General features: G+C 44.2%; 1 protein-coding gene across 1 annotated transcript; it reads left to right on the forward strand.

The window, feature by feature from the left end:
* Positions 1-3,887: 3,887 nt before the first annotated feature.
* Positions 3,888-16,818, forward strand: LOC105288171 (titin homolog). The gene is made up of 4 exons (XM_011354226.3): positions 3,888-5,245; positions 5,328-5,615; positions 5,702-5,778; positions 5,870-16,818. The coding sequence occupies exons 2-4, from the start codon at positions 5,440-5,442 to the stop codon at positions 15,235-15,237; spliced, it is 9,621 nt and encodes a 3,206-aa protein (XP_011352528.1). The 5' UTR covers positions 3,888-5,245; positions 5,328-5,439; the 3' UTR covers positions 15,238-16,818.
* The last annotated feature ends 464 nt before the right edge of the window (positions 16,819-17,282 follow it).

Genomic DNA, 17,282 nt, shown 5'->3' on the forward strand with positions numbered 1-17,282 from the left:
ATCCAATTCTAAAAAATCGAGCTAAATGAATGGTAAACAGTATTCAAAAGTAATTAACGCATATTGGATTTTCTTCGGCGAATATACTTTGCAAGAGAGGGATGTTAAAATGAACATTGACCGTCCCCCCCTCCCCCCTCTTGGAAAGCCATCGCAACAATGTTATCGTAATATCACTTTTCAACATCTTATTGACTCTGTAAAATATGTTCGAACGAAATGTATTCTTATAAAATCATCGAAGATTCAAATCAACCGTTGCTGACGGAAAAGTGCTAAATTTGAACCGACTTTAGCAATTTTTGCCGGTAGCTTTTACTATGTGATGATACCTCTCATTTCAGAAGCCTGTCGAATTGTGCGACACGCACGTCTTGCTATAGTATGAGCATTAATCAATAAACGCTCTTATCGCGCTACTTTTTGTCAAATTTCCCAAATTTCAACATGAAATGTTATGTCTGTCGCGTTCGAAATAGCAAAGTCAAAATGGCCGCGGCAGTTTATGTACGCATGAGATGTGCAGCTCACTTCAAAGGTATAATGCAAGTCACGTGCCCATGGCAGCGATGTACGAATGAAGCGACATCTCGCTGCAGTAAACTAGAAAGATTCTATGGTTGGTACTCGTGGTACGTTCTCATGTGGCTGTTGTTAAATAAACTTCGTAGGCGTAACGCTTTACAGTAATCGACAAATAAATTTATTCAAACACAACAATTTTATACAATGCTCTCTCTGTAGTTACAAGAATAATTGAAGATTTGTAAAAATAAGAAAATCTAGAGAGAAAAATAGAAATCCCTAGGTAGCGCCAGTAGAGTCGTTTTCAATTCTTCGTGTTGAATTTGTCCAGAATTATTAAATGTATTGGTGAATCAAAGCCAGATCCACGATCTGTTAGTTGATCTGTTAGTTAACAGATAGCTGATTAGTATCTAAAAAATATATTCAAGATTACCTTCAAGAATAGACTTATAAGAATGGACTGTGAATATATCTCTCTCAATTTAACTTAAGCGGGGTCTACAATAAGAATTTAAGGCGTAAGATTTAAGAAATTGACCAATCACAATCGAATATAAAGAGAATGATCTACTGTGATTGGTCAATTTCTTAAATCTTACGCCTTAAATTCTTATTGTAGACCCCGTTTTACTGGGTGCGTTCGTTTACGCAGTGGCTGGCGCAGATGTTCGTTTACTCTGCCTTCGAAAGCGACTGCAGCGCGTTTGTCATTCGTTTATGCAGAGATATATCCCATCTGCTCAGCTACTTAAGAGGTACTGCTCTGGATGCTCTGCCTGCAGTGTTGCATAAACGAACGTAAAACTGCTTCCATTTAGGCTGGTATATAAGATCCGACTATGAATACCGGCCTTAAAACGCTTCCATATTGAACTTGGGCTGCGTTCCGATTTTCAGTACTGGCAGTGAATAGAGACCCTCATAATCTCACATTTCGTATATTAATTAAACAACATTAATTAACCAACATTAATTATGATTTTCTCAAGATGTTTGGAAATTGTTTACAGTATTTCTTAAATGATTTAGAAGTGAAAATTATTAATTGAATAATATAAAATTGAATTATTCTGACATAATATTTGAGACGTGTTTCACTATTGCGTTATTGATGCTGTATTAAGAGCTCTCCATGTATAGAGATGTTTATTATTTGTTTATGAACAGACCGTTTACGAAATGTTGTGAGATTATGAGGGTCTCTAGCAGTGAATAATGGAACGCAGCCTTGGTTCTATATGAATGAGATCTGCCTTGAAAATGAGTTATTTTATAAAAATAAAGAACGAGAAAGGTGAAGAACAAGCTCTGCAAATTGATCCTACAAAATTATAATTAAATTATAATTAAAATTAAATTAAATACACTAATATATAATATACAAAAAATTAAAGGTAGAACATTTCATTTACCACTTCCTTTACAACAGACTTTGAATAAATTATGTTCTAATACTGATCCAATAAACCTAAATCACGAATTTATTTTACTTCGAAATGTTCCAACTAAATAAAAAATTATTTGGAAAATCGGAACGCAGCCCAAGTTCAATATGGAAGCGTTTTAAAATTATAATTAAATTATTTACTATCTGACCATAAATCAGAATCTATGAGCTACTATCACTGTCGATCAGTTCCATTACCGTATGATATGAATAACATTATTCAATATCACGTCCATTATTATTCTAAAAATTAAATTTTTAAATGAAATGTGCTTCAGATATTTTAAAAACAAGTAATAACTAACCTTTAAACAAAAGGGTAAATATCTTAAAAATTACTGCCGCAAAATTGTTAAAATTTACTTAACGATGTGTACCAAGCCGCTTTACCGAAACGCAACCGAAAGTCCCATTTGAAGCGCTCCAAAACACTCCGCACCAATCCGCACACGCGCAGCCGTTCACGCAGGAGTGCGTTCGGAAAATTATGTCACGTGATCAGCAGATGAGATACGCAGTGGATGCACTAACTACTGCGTAAACGAATGCAGCCTATCCTTCGTTTTCTATAACTTTTTCCCATCTTTCTGGCAAGAGATGGATTCCACCACGATAAAATAACTCTTCTTTTCAGTTCATCCATTCGTCGACGAATTTTCGCACTTCTTCGAAATTATCAAAGTGTGTATCCTCTAAAGCGTGTTGCATCCACCGGAACAAATAATACTCGCATGGAGCAATGTCCGGAGAATACGCGGGGTGCGGTAAGACTTCCCATTCAAGCTCTAATAGTGTTTGTTTCACTGATAACGCAACGTCAGGTCGAGCGTTGTCACGAAGAAGAATCACTTTCCGTCGTTTACTCGCAATTGGTGGTCGTTTTTGGTCCAATGCTTGCTTCAACTTGTACAATTGGTGTCGATAACGATCAGCCGTGACAGTCTCGTGCGGATTTAACAGCTCATAGTACACTATCCCACCAAATACAGAGCATTACTTTTGAACCGTGAATATTGCGTCTCGGAGTGGATGTTGATGGTTCGCCTGGATCCACCCATGATTTTCTGCGTTTCGGATTATCAAAATAGATCCACTTTTCATCCCCAGTAACAATCCGAGACAAAAGACTCTTCTTTTTTTGCCTGGCGATCAACGAAATGCAAATGTTCAACCGGTTCGCAATGGCACTTTCCGATAATTAATGTGGAACCCATTTCCCTTCTTTCTGAATTTTTCCCATTTCATGTAAATGTTTGGTAACTGTTGTACGATCAACATTTAATGCTCTGGCAAGTTCTGAAGTGGATTGTTTTGGATTTTCGTCCAATAATGCTTGCAAATCTGCATTTTCAAGCTTTCTTGGTTGTCCCGAGCGTTCTTTGTCCTTCACATCAGTATCACCACTTTTAAAGCGTCTAAACCAGTATTCACACGTCTTAATTGATGGGGCAGAATCACCATAAGTTTCCACAAGAATTCTATAACCGTCAGCCGCAGTTTTCTTTTGATTAAAAAACAAAAGCAACGCATGTCGAAAATGCTCTTTCGGAAGTTCCATTTTTACGATGATATAAACACGACTGTTATTGCATCTATTGCTATAATGCTACTAAATGCCATGGATAATGTCAAGACTGTAAGAAACAACAGTTATCGGAAACAGCTATTGGAACAAACTGACACTACAGCCATCTGTTGCAAAACCCTCAAAACTAAATCACATTCCTAATACAATATATAAAAAATGTTGAATTTATATATCAATAAATATATATTTATATGTATTAAATGTACTGTGCGTGTATAAAAAATTCTATATTTTATTGTAATATATGCATATGCAAAAAATTAATCGTTTTCATTTTTTTATTCTTAAATAAAAAAGAAATTCGTCGTTACGTCAGTTATTAACCGAGATCAATTAATAATTTCTCTTTGCTGTGCACGTATAAGAGCCTACTCGTTAATTTTCACACTTTTTCACGCTGAACCTTTGCAAATTGCGCTAAAAATTCTCGAACTTTACCGAATCATTCGCGTAAGAATCATCAAACCGGCGCGCCGTGCGGCGGATTCGAAGTGCGCGCGGGATATACGCGAGGTTGGCAGGCCCGCGCCGCTACTCGCGCGACAGAGAAGGAAGTATTCAATCTACACACATTCAGTCATCACATCTATCCACCGTGCGGAGCCCCCGTTGCACGTCGGGTAACTGAACATGTACGTACATTGTGTTGCGCGAGCGACGTAAAGCGCCCTACGAACGTTGTGTTGCTAAGTTCGGCCTAGCTGAGCTCGGCTCGTGGCTCCTGACCCGTTTGCGCGTTGCATGCGCGCGGAATCGCGCATCGAGGCGTTGCTGGCGGCCTCCCTGGTGGTGTGCTCCGTGGCGGGCGAGAAACGCAACGAGGTGCCGCCGAGAAGGAGCGAGCGAGCGACCGCGAGAGTGAGTGAGACGGACGAGACGAAGTGATAAGGACGAAGAGAGAGGGAGCGAGCGAGAGAAAGAAGGGAGGGAGGTAGGCGAGCGAAGGAGTGAGAGAGAGGGAGAGAGAGAGAGAGAGAATACGCGCGCGCGCGCGCCTTCCGCCGTCTGCGTTCCTGGGACTGACGCTCGCTGGTTCCTCCGAAGTACTTTATACACGTATACGTGTACGCGCGAACGTGCTCGGTCCAATCGCCCGGAACCGACTGGAACCTGTGTGCACCGTGCCGACGACACCGACGACGAGGGATCGCTCGTCACGCGACTCGCGGGCTAAGATGCCCGACGTAGCTGCCGCCAGCAACGTCAGCATCAGAGCGGCCGGACTACGCAGTCGAGCGCATTCTTGGTTTTCCACCGGTGTGTCGCGGGACTGCACGCGCCGTCGCCGATCACGTTGCTGAAACTGCTGAATCTCTTGACTGGTGTGTGTGTTTTGTGTTTTGGAGCAGTGCTGCGGGAAAGTATGCTCGGTATCCTGGGGAGGTATTTCTTTGAGAGACAGCTACAACGTGTACTGCACGTGCGAGGAAACATTTCGATTAAAATACAGTGATAGTTTCGGTGATACGTGCAGGTACTTTGGTATCGTACGCTGTTTACTGATCAACGCAGGAAGCCTACGAATGCATAATATATCTGAGACGATTCTTGTGTAACGATACATAAGGGAACGATTATACAGCAGGATATATATGCATTGTTAGCTGTGTACGCATTAACAGCTACCCGGTGCTTTGCACTTGCACATATACATATGTATGCACGTTGGTGTAGTTACAAAGGTATTTTTTTCAGACTTACATGAACTTGTCTTTTTGAGTTAGGATAAGGTCATAACTCTTAGGAACTGTTTTTGTTGTTTAGCACGCTGATCCTAGGGGATATTAATATTCTTCAAAGTAGACTTACAAGAGGGTTGCTTCAGTATTTACAAATGTTGATTTGATGAGAAAATTGGATCGAGTATTCCATCAGGATGTGTGAGCAAACAGAAATAAACTATCTGGACGGAGATGTGGTCTGGGTTAAACTGGGAGCATGCTGGTGGCCTGGTCAAGTCACCGGTTTGCGCAACTTGCCAGAAGACATCCAGGCTGAATTTCAAAAGAAACCGTTGATAGCTGCTGTAAAATTTTTTCAGGAGGACACCTAGTAAGCTGTGATAATTTTACTACATAAATTTCTATCCAGCTCAAAGTACTATCTAGAGCGGCGGTTTACCTAATTTTTTCTTTCAGCGAATTTGTGAAGAACTATCAGCAGATCTATAAGTACACCTGCACGCTTAAAGATGAATTCATCAAAAAGGGTTTGGGTAAATACAATTTATTATTTAATTTGAATTTACTAATTTGACAGCCGTCAAATGTGATCTCATAATATTGATTCTTAATTTTACTTAATAGATAAATATAGGAGCAAAAGTAAAGACGGCAGCAGTTATATGGACAAATTTCCGGGTGACGTGGAGATGGCAGAGAAGTTAACGGGAGGAGATCCCGATATATTGGCTCAAGAGAAATTTTCTCCGGAGGAGAAGCCAGATATAGCTGCTTTGTTTGGTGAGAAAAGGATTCCAAAGAAGAAGCGCGAGGATGGACACAGACGAAGCGATGGTGCAGAGAGCATGAAAAAGATCACGCATCCGCGTTTCTTACGGGAGAGTGATCATGAGGTTCGCATTCGTCAGCAACCCGGCAGCTTGCCATCGACTCCGACCAGCACAGGACGTTCTCCAGTATATCGCTGTCACGTCTGCAGTTTCACTTCTACGCGCGTTAACGTAATCATCTGTCACCAAAAGAGCCATCGCTCTGGTGACACGACACCGTCGAAGGTTAAAACGTACTCTCAGTCGCGCAGCAGAGTTTCTGACACGAGTACACCGAAACGGAAATATGTGAGGAAAGAGAAAAGCCAATCGAGTAAGAAGAAGAGCGAGAGTGGACTGGAATTGGGTAAACGAAAGCATTTTAAACAGAACGAAAGATCCGTCAAGAAGAAGAAGACTGATCCGGAACTGCGTGAAAAGCTATTGGCCGACTGGGACGACGAGTCAGATGAGGAAATGAGCGTCAGTGTAACTAATTCTCTAAATAATGATTTAAGCAGTCCGTCTGTGAAGAATCAATCGAACCTTGATAACAGCAAGGAAGATAAAGAGGAAAATGCTGTAGAGAATAATGAGATTATGGCAGAAACAGAGAAATTACTTAAGGAAACCGAAGAGTTATCGTCGATACAGATATTACGGGAGTCATTGGACAATCTTCATTCATTGAAGAACGTACGATTGAGCAGTTTTGAGAAGAAATCTGAATCTGAAAAATCTGAGAAAGGCGTCAAGACTGACACTTCCAATGAATCATTCAAGAAGTCGCAGAAGAAGGACACTTCAGGTTCAGATAGTGAAACGAAAAACGTCTCTGACAAAGATGACAAGAAATCACGACTATCGTGCTTCGATTTTGACGAAGACGATTTAAGCGAGCCATCTATACCGCCCGTGCGAAAAATTCCCAGAGTATTCGGTGAGAAAAATTTGTCCTTGAAGAAGGAGATTATCAAGGAATTTGAGATGAGTCAAGCTTTGAAAAATGAGATTAAAAAGGAAGCCGAGATAACTAGCAAGATATCCAAACACATGGAGTTAAAAGCCGACGAGATAATGGAAATAATACAAGGTAGCGACCATCGACAGGAGAAGAAAGAGATTGGAATGAGCGAAAAGTTGGACAAAAATGTACGAGATAAAACTGAAGCGAAGAAATCCGAAAACAAGGAGGAAAAGCAAACTGTGCCATCGGAGGGTAATCAGCAGAAGTCCCCTAAAATTAAATCCCCTAGAAGGGAGAGGAAAATCGTAGAGACAGTAAAAGTTGTGAAAGAAGACGGCGATAATGATCGTTCTTCAAATAGTAAGATGGATACTGAAAAGAGAACTAAGACTATTGTACCTGATGCATCAGCAAAAAATAAAATCGGAACGGAAGGAAAAGGCGAAATACTTGCACGTACAAAATCTGATGACAAATTATTTCAACTCGAGAAAATTGATTCAGAGGACGTGATTGCGGAATCTAATGACAACACATCTATGAAAGAAGCCGATGATACCTTGTCGGAACGATTTACCACGGAGACAGAAGACGAGACGGTGTCCGAATCCGCAGAGACCATGCCTGAGCAGAGCGAAAATTCGGACGTGGATATGTTGGATCAGAGCGGCAATCTTTCGGGAAACCGTGAAGTATTGGTTAAAAGAGGAAGAGGACGTCCACGCAAGAATAAAAATATTAGAGCCAGTGTGGACAAAAGCTCGAAAGTGAAAGCTAATAGAGGTAATAAAAGATTACGTGTGTCCGAGAAGATTGAGATCGAACGAAAAACATCAGATTCCGACACAGATCGATCGTACAGTGGCAGAAGACGCAAACCGAACAAGAAGTACTTGGAATCCGATATATATGTCCCAGATTCAGAGTACAGAGCATTTAGAACTGATGAGAGTCAATCTGAGAGCGAGACTAAAGCTTCCGAAAAGACAGCGAGCAAATCCAGAAGAAATAAACGCTTTAAAGGCGTTGAGAACAAGAGCAGCGAGGTCGTAGCCCAAATGCACGAGCAGGAAATAGAAGTATCCGATCGAACGCCAACTGTGAGCGAGAACAACGTTAACGCATCGTTGATCGAGGCGAAACATGAAAGTAATGTTTCTAAACAAGAGATATCTTTCGGAGGACTCGAAGAAAAATCTGAAGAGATGAAACGTGATGTATCCGCAAAGTCAACGAAACCTTTGAACAAAACGAGCATTGGAAAAGTTGATACGGACGTATCTTTGGAAGAAGTGCAAATGTCAGGAGCTAAGAACAAAACAGAGGGAGCAAAATTAGATTTGGCCAAATCTGTAGAGAAACCATCAGAAGTAAAAGAAAAAGAAGATTTATCAAAACAAGATAAAGACATTGAACAAGATCAGAAAAAGCCGCATATAGAGCAAATGGCAGACACTGCTGATAAGGTCGAAGCACAACCAGAAATTGCGAAAACTAACGTAGATATGCTGCCGCCAAAAAAGTCTCAAATAAAAAAATTTGAATTATCGCAAATTGATTTTTTTGACGTGCATGCTAATAAGACGGTGGAAACTGAATCTGAATCTGAACGTAAGATTGCACCCGAATCCAAAATTGAGCCTGGACGTGGACGTAAGGTTGGATTTCAGACTGATTTCGAAGAAAAAATAGATGAAGGGAACAAAGGAGAAGTGAAAACGCCAAGTACGATGACAGATGAGGTTGAAAAATCTACGACTGATACCGAGAAGCAGAAAAACCTGAAAAGTTTTGAGCTACAGGAAAAACCGGATAAAGTAGATGTAAAAGAACAAAAGAAGCAATCAGTGGAGAAAATATCGCAAAAAATAGAAAATGAAAAAAATCAGTTGGAATTAAAATCACCAGAAAAGAAAATTGAAATAAAGTCGCCATCTAAATCCGACGGCGCACCAAAAAGTCCAACAAAAACGATAGTCGAGCAACAGTTGACGCCCAAAAAGTCTTCTATGCAGACGAGATACAAAGGTAGATTTACACCGGAGACAGGTAAAGGAAGAAAGGACAGAGATTTATTCACGGAGGAAAAGCCAGCTAATACATTTCAGGAAGCTTTCTTGAAGACTTTACAGATAGACAAGAAGAAGGTTGTAATCGAGAATGCCGATGGATGCAAAGGAAAAAAGGAGAAGAAAACTAGCAAAAAGAAAACTGAAACTGACATGAGTACTGCCGCTCAGGATACGAAAATCGATGAACCGAACAAAAATTTGGGAGTTTCTGGAGATGTCCAAATTGAGGGTAACATTCAGAAGATCAGAGATATTCAGGCTGAAGGAAATACGTCAAATATCTCCGTTGTGAGTAATTTTGAAAATGTCGAAATAGTTGTCGAAGAGAAGATAAAGCACGATATCAAAACTGGAGATAGCATCTTCGAATCGTCACCCAGCGAATTCGTCATCACTTCTAAGCCGCTCGAGTTAGGAACATCTTCCGAGGATAATTCTACAGTCGATCTAGCAACTAAGTTGGATGAAACTCCGAAAACGTCCACGCCTACGGCTTCTCTGTCGACTGAAATCAGCGTACCGGTAAAGAAGCGCGAAATGCCGCGAATAATCGAGAATGTTACATTAACCGAACCGGTGCAAATTCTGAAGACGAAGTTACTTGATAAACTACCGCAGAAAAATACGAAGCACAAGTTGGATCACGCGGACATTGCAAAAGGCAGTCCCAAAACGAAGATAATGAAGATAGAAACTTTGCCGTCGAACAGCAGAGTGAAAGGTGCGAAATCCAGTCCGGCCAGTCCGCACCTATCCTTGACTAAGAAGCTTCAGATCTTAAAAACAGAGGAAGCGGATGCGCTTGCTTCAGCGAATACAGAGAAAATTACACCCACGAAACAGACTATCGTGGCCACACCGATAACGGAGAAATTCATACAACAGAGCTCTCAGAGCCTCGCAGATATAGAACTGGACATCAACTCGATGCCGTTCGTTCTCAGTGAGGACGTGCTGACACCGGAGAGCATCGAGCAAATGCCCGTTGTCATATCTTCTATCATTCCAGCATCCAGCTCGATTCCAGCCACGCTTTCGTTTACTCCAACCACGCAAATAGTCTCGCCAACTAAGACTCAATTCAAGATCACGAGCGAGACTGCCGTCGCGACTGAGACATCGCCAGCGAAGAAGAAAAGTGGCGTGCCGGCGATACTGAAGAATAAGAGTAAAGCAAGACCAACGATCACGAGCGTCAAGACGCTAGTACCGCCGCTTACTGGTGGCGTTAAGGGCTTGAAATTCCAGAGCACTCAACCGGTCAGTAAGACGCCACCTCTCTTGACGCAGAAGAGTGCCACCCCGGGCAAGTACGTCGTCGTACAGACGGCAGACGGTCAGCAGTTACGTTACAGCGTCCAGGGCAAGTCGGGTACTCAACAGAAGATCGCCATCTCGACCGGCAAAACAGCCGGCAACGCGCAAGTAATCCAGCAAGGTGGTAAGGTCGTCATACTAACGTCAGGACAGTCGTGTCAGACAAAGATGGTGCCATTAAACATTTCTAAAACATTGAGCGGTAAGGTGCAGAGGATTGTGACGAGCAAGGGCCAGTTACTGTGTCCGATCAGTCCGCAGGGTGGAATAATCACTTCAAAAATTATTGCACCTAAAGCCGACACTGCTGTCGCAGCCGCTGCTGCGGCTGCTGGCTCGCCCACGACTTCCAAACTAGCCACGAGTGGTCACAAAATCATTAATACGCAGGGAATAATCACGTCAAAGGGTGTGCTTACGCCGATTCCAGGTACTATCGCGAAAACGGCGTTATTAGGCACACTCTCCCAGGGGATCCTCACAAAAGACGGCATCTATACTCCGATCAGCGCCTCGGCCTTGAGCGGGAAGATCATCGGCTCGAAAACTCTGGTCACTAAAAGCGGTACGACTCTCTTATCTCCGCAAGCTCAAAATCTAGGTGGTACAAAAGCGATCCTGACTCCAGTATCTCAAGCTATCACTGGCAAGACTATATTGGGCACGCAAGCTATCGTCAGCAGTAAGGGTACTATTCTGACGCCAATAACCGGGCAACAAGTGAAGGCAATCGCCGCCAAGAGTCCAGTTAAAGGTAGCAAAGTGCAATATCAACAGGTGCAGCAGAAAGTGCAGTTGCCGATATTGCAGAAGTCACCGAAGGTGCCAATATCAGTTGCGAGCTCGCAGGCGAGAGTGCCCGCGAAATCGCCGAGCGGCACGCTGATTCTACAGAATACCACTGCTACTGGTGGTACTGTCGTGACGCAGAAGGGCATGCATGGTAAGAAGATTATCAAGCAGGTAGTACAATCGGGTGCCGCCATTCAAGGCATCGCTTCGCCGAGTGGTACGCAACAGACAATGACAGTGGTGCAGCAAGTGCAGCAGATGCAACCAAAAGCTAAAACTGCAACCGTGCAGAAAGTCATTATTCCTAGGACTGGCAGCCGCCAGACGAAGGCTCAGCAGAAGATCCTGGTCCAGAAAGTGCAGGAGCCGGCGGTATCGACGGTACAAGGTATCCACACGAAGCAGACGATCGTCGCCACCACCGCCAATGTGCCAATTGCCGCCAAGACGGCCGTACATTCGAAACAAGTAGCTACCCCCGTGACTCCAAAGTCTTCCGCGAAGTCTTCGGGCAAGACCGGTCAGATACAGAACACCTTGCTGAACGTCGCTCTGAATTCGATAAGCACCGCCACGACAAGCGGCAATATTGTTACAACCGTGGCTCTACCTCCGTTAGAACCGATCGACGCGGAGAAGAAGAAGAAGAAGACGGACGTCCAAGTTACAGATACCGTTCCAAAGGAGCAAGGTAAAACTGAGAAATTTCAAGCTGCTGAAAAGAGCAACGATGCTGAAAAGACGGCGGAGGAGCCGAAAATAGCGGCGCAGCCACAAATTATGGCCCTGCCGACGGAAAGCAGTGATGGCACGCAGACCTACGTGCTAGTAACGATCGACGAACAAGGACAGATACAGCCGCTCGATAATAACGCTCTTATGTCGTTGGAAGGAACCACACAGAACCCAGACGGCACGAGAACCCTGTATATAGATCCTAGTTCCTTGGGTGAGGCCGGAACCTTGGATAATATCGTTCTCCAGTTCGATAACGGTATCTTGCCGGGCATACAGACCAACGTGACAGAAGCTAGTCAAACGACGATAACTGAGAGTTTCCCCGCCTCCGAGGTGATACAGACGTCCAATCAAGACATACTAGCGGCCGCTCTCGCCAACACGGACTTCCAACAGGAGATCAATCTGCCGGAGAATCAAACGGGTAGCGTCATGACACAAACCGGCCTGACGCAGACGAGTCTCATCAATCAGACGATTCTGCAATCGACCATTATACCACCTACGGAACCGATATCATCGCCGTCGGTCCTCGAAACTTCGCTGACCCTAAATCAGCCAATTATGACGCCGCTTGAAGTGCCGAGCAATCTTCCGATTCAGTCAGCAGACTCGACTCCGACCTCGGTGGTGTCCACTATTCCATCCTCTCTCGAGCTACCAATCACCATTACGAATCCCAACATCTCCTACATATCTACCGCTGGCGAGACGCAGATTCAGATACCTGGCAACTCGATGCCGGATATTGGCGAGATTATCGAGAGTCCAGCAACGGCCACTGCGACAGCGACAGCCGTGGTTGCGGCGATTGCGAGCGGGGAGATTGATCGCGCAGAGATTCCCGTGAGTACTCAGTACTTGGTGATTCCTAATCTGGACAATATCGCGGCCGCGGAGGACGCCCGAAACGTGCCGAACGCTGAAGCCTCGTACACGGTCACTATGCCAAATAGCATTGTCCTAGAGAGTTCGCAGCAGGTGCAGACCACTCCATCGATGCCGATCATCGACGACACGTACGCGGATAATTCGCAGTTTACCACAACGATTGTTGCTGCCGAGCAAACGTTCGCGGATGTCCCGGTATCGGAGATGCTGGTTTCTAAAGCGGTCTCCGTGGAGAATGTGCAATCGCAAGACGTCACGGTGACATCGGAAATGATCGTCTCCTCGCGTCAAGTCCCAGTGGCCTCCCCGCAGAAGGTGCAGACTATATCGACTGATGAATCTACAATCCTGGACGAAGAGCGCGTCGCAACGACGCAAGAGGTCTATTCTTCGCAGGAAGTTCCTATCACGTCCGAAGAACTGATCTCCTCGCAGTCGGTCAAAGAAGTTTCGAGCGCGATGGAAGTCACTCGGGAAAAGTCACTCGAGGATGACTGCAAAAAGAACGACACACCAACAATGACTGGTTTACCGATGATAGACGATACCACTTTAGTCACGTCTGAATCTAATTCTAGGGTGGAGTCCATGGAGCAAGCCAGCTTTGAGGTGACCGATTCGAGCGAGCCCAAAGCAGCCGAATCGCACCAGGTGGACACGATCGACAAACTGAAGCAGTTATCGTTCGCCGAAGGGTCTAGCAGTAAAATTAACTTGGCGGATCAGCAAATAGCCGGCACATCGAACCAGGCGGATGTACAAGTGCCGCAGCCAGTCGAGTCACTGAACTCCTCGCGCGATGCAGCTATGGAGGTGGACGAGGCGCCAGAATCCGAGTTGTACGCCGGCAGCACGACTGGCAAGCATGATTCGAGGCACGAGGATTGTCAGAGGGACGAGCCATCCTCGCAGGAGGAATCGGACAGGCGTCGCCTGCGCCAGAGCATGGAGCTGCGTTTCGAGGAGGAAGAGGAGGCGAGGAACGCGGATGCTAGTCAAGAGACGCCGTCGCAATCTCGCTACGAGCAGTTTATCGTATCCATCAGCACCAACGTCGTGGATTTACCTAGTCAATCCGCTGCTAAGTTGGAGAGTTCGTCTGGTGAAGCGACGCAATCGGTGACATACGAGCCGATGGAGACGGACGAAGAGGCCGCCGTGACTGAACCGCCGACTCAATCCTTCGAGCACTCGAAGATCAACGAGGCGTCGCAGTCATACGAGGCTTCCGCGGAGGCCAATGTAAACGCACCGACGCAGTCATTTAACGAGATCGTGCAGAGGACGGCGGACGAACCGAGCGCCGACGAGGCGATCGATGATCAGAGCTTTCCCACACAGAGTTATGAAGTGGACAAGGGAGAGGGCATGACGGAAAATCTGGAGACTGACGCTGAGATTAGCCAAGAGGGCAATATACCGTCACAGTCAAACGATATCGGCGCTGATGGAATCGGCACGTCGTCCGTATCGACGAATAATTCCGGATTGAACGAGGACGAGACGGCGAGCTCGTCGTACGTGCCGGAGACGCCCGAAAACCAAGAACGTGACCAGGATCAGGAGAGCGCGATAAGTACCTCGTCGTACGAGATACCGCCGTGCGAGGAGCTAAACATCGCCTCGTCCAGTGTGATACCCGACACGTCGGTGAGCGCGGATGAGCGCATCCACGATAACGGCGTGCCCGAGATCCCGACTTCCTCGTCGTACAACCTGAATCCCGACATCACGTCGACCCACCACGTGGACTCGGCACCCAGTTCCAGCTACGAGGATCAGGTAATAGTCGAGCAGAATGTGTCGACGTCGTACGAGGTGCCGATACCATCGATGCCCGGCCTGGAGGAGACCTGCTCGCAGAACTTTGTCACAGAGAGCACCGATCATCACAGGAACGAGCCGTCCAGCTATTATGCCAGCCATCACCAGGAAGTGACAGCTAGTTACTATGAGTCTGTGGACCAGGACTCGGCGAACTCCCGGCTGGAGGAAGACCCGCACGAGGAACACGTTACGCCCGGTGGTTACTACGAGGGCAATCCGCAGGAGGTGAGTCAAAGCTATTTCGCGCCAGCCGAGGAGACGCCCAATTACACCAGCCACGGCATCTCGCCCAGCTACTATGACCCGAGTAGGCCTGAGAGCGAGGCGAGCCAAAGCTATTACTCCGCGGAGGATCTGGACGGCAAAACGGAGGAGCAGTCGTCTTCGTCGCCGAACATCGAGGCGTCGCAGAGTTTCTACCAGGAGAGATCGGGCGAACTGAGACTGAGGCAGCAGGGTGAGGCGACTCCGACCTACACCGAGGGATATCCGGTGGACTACACGTTGGAGAACTCGCCGATTGAGAGGCACGACCTCGTGGAGAGTTCCGTGCCAGCCACCAGGCCTATGGACAGGTAATATACTGCGGGGGATAGAGACGTCGACAAGAGTCCTCTCTCGAAATAGGCTACTGGGCTACGTTGCCTGCAAGCATAACGAACTTTCGAGTCTATTTTCAAAACTGTAAATATAATATTAAGATAATTGTAATGTTAAAGTAAGCGTTTAGATTCTAAGATGAAATCTAGCGTCTAGTTTTACTGTTAGCCTCCTACGTATATAAACGCATGCGTGTGCATGTCCATACATACTAAGATAAAATGAAAACAAGGAAAACCCGAATGTGTAATCCGTTCTTAGATCCGATACGTGACACATTACTCGAAGGGATTATGTAGTTCTATTATATTGTGCCGTTACGATTCTGATTTTCTGACCGTCGTCTGTGTTTGATATATCGTGAGAAAGATGAAAATGTCTATACAATTGCTAGAATATGTCTATTTATATATAAAGAGTGCATCATAATTATCCTTACTTTGGAATATTACCAAGATTTACATCGCGCGGACAGTTTTCAATTTCCGTCGATATTTCTGTGTATCCGGAGCAATGGTGAGAGTCGGAAGTAGTAATTGTTGACAAAAGATTTCTTTTTCAGCAAAATGTTTAAAATGATGAACGATCAAATATTTGTCCGTAAAAAGGAAGAGATCGATGGATCCAGCATTTCACCGCTGTTCCGTAACGTTGAGCGTAAACTCGTTTGTTCGTTTATAATAGTTTTAAAAGATAAGAGCTCATGTGATTGTATAAAGCAGGACAGAGCCATGGCAAAACCTAGCTGGTACTTCTGGATCAATTTGATCTGAGCGTTACCGTAACTGGTAATATTCTCGCTTGTTTTGCGTCCTTTCGCTACTCTGCTACCGGCCGCAGTTCGCCAGGCCTTTGCTACGGCCCCGAAATGAACAGCACAATATTTCTGATCATGGTAATGTGCGCCCTACAAATTCGACGAAAAACGCGAAGAACGTGGGCCCCCGCCTCGGCTTATGATTCGAAGACTTAATTTTCGCTGACAAGTTGTATTCGTACCTCGGTTTGCTCAATGTGAACACGGTGATTTTTAAACTACTTACTGCGCGGATTGTGACATGGGATGCGAGGCTCTGAGCGAAACGAGGATCGTGCTTTATTAGAATTTACAATTTTAGTTTTTAGAGCCAAAAGTTAATAAACGATATATATGGAAAATAAAGATGCTTATTATTTCACTTATATAATGTGTATCTTATATGTTAGTGCGATCAATTGATGTAAAAAAAGTGCAGCGCAAGCAAGAAATTTTGTTAGAAAATCTGTCCTACTTGAGATATGGCTAAATTAATCGGGGAAACCGATGGTTTCTAAATACATGCACATATACATACGTACACAACTGCGGTTTATTATTGTCAGAGAGTATACTTTTAGCTTTTAACGACGTAACGTAACATGAGAAACCTATAATCGTGACAGTACGTCGGAAGTGATTCTCGAGAGGATTTTTATTGTGCAATTCTCAAACAAGACAGATTTGCCAGAATTTCGTAAAAAAGAAATATTATATTCTTTATAGTCTCATGTTATATCAAAAATAAATCTATGTTTTTATTTCTTGTGGCGTTTTTGATTGTAGTCATACGTGTACATATTTACGTCGATGTTAGAGAGAAACTAGGAAAGATGTGGATTATCATATTGTCGCACTAGATAACGCAAGTAAATATAACGATACACAAATGAATATAATATTGTAGGGTATAAGAGAAGAGCCTGAGAAATCTTTAAGGACGGACTGAATTGTTAATGTTCTGTAATTATATATATACCCTGAACTCTTTTATATATACATATGATATATATTTGATATATATACATATATCTTCTACTCTCTTTAAAGAGTTATATAAAAAATCGTGTATCTATAGATATAACTGTGTAATACTATTAAAATGGGAAGAGAGAGAGGGAGAGAGAGAGAGAGAGAGAGAAATATAGCTAAATTTTCTATTAAAAAGAATCTTTGATACAGTCGTAAGGAGAGATATGTGTACTTGCTCTGATAAGTTTTTTGAATT

Source organism: Ooceraea biroi, chromosome 11, assembly GCF_003672135.1.
Source record: "Ooceraea biroi isolate clonal line C1 chromosome 11, Obir_v5.4, whole genome shotgun sequence".
Classification (NCBI taxonomy): Eukaryota; Metazoa; Arthropoda; class Insecta; order Hymenoptera; family Formicidae; genus Ooceraea; species Ooceraea biroi.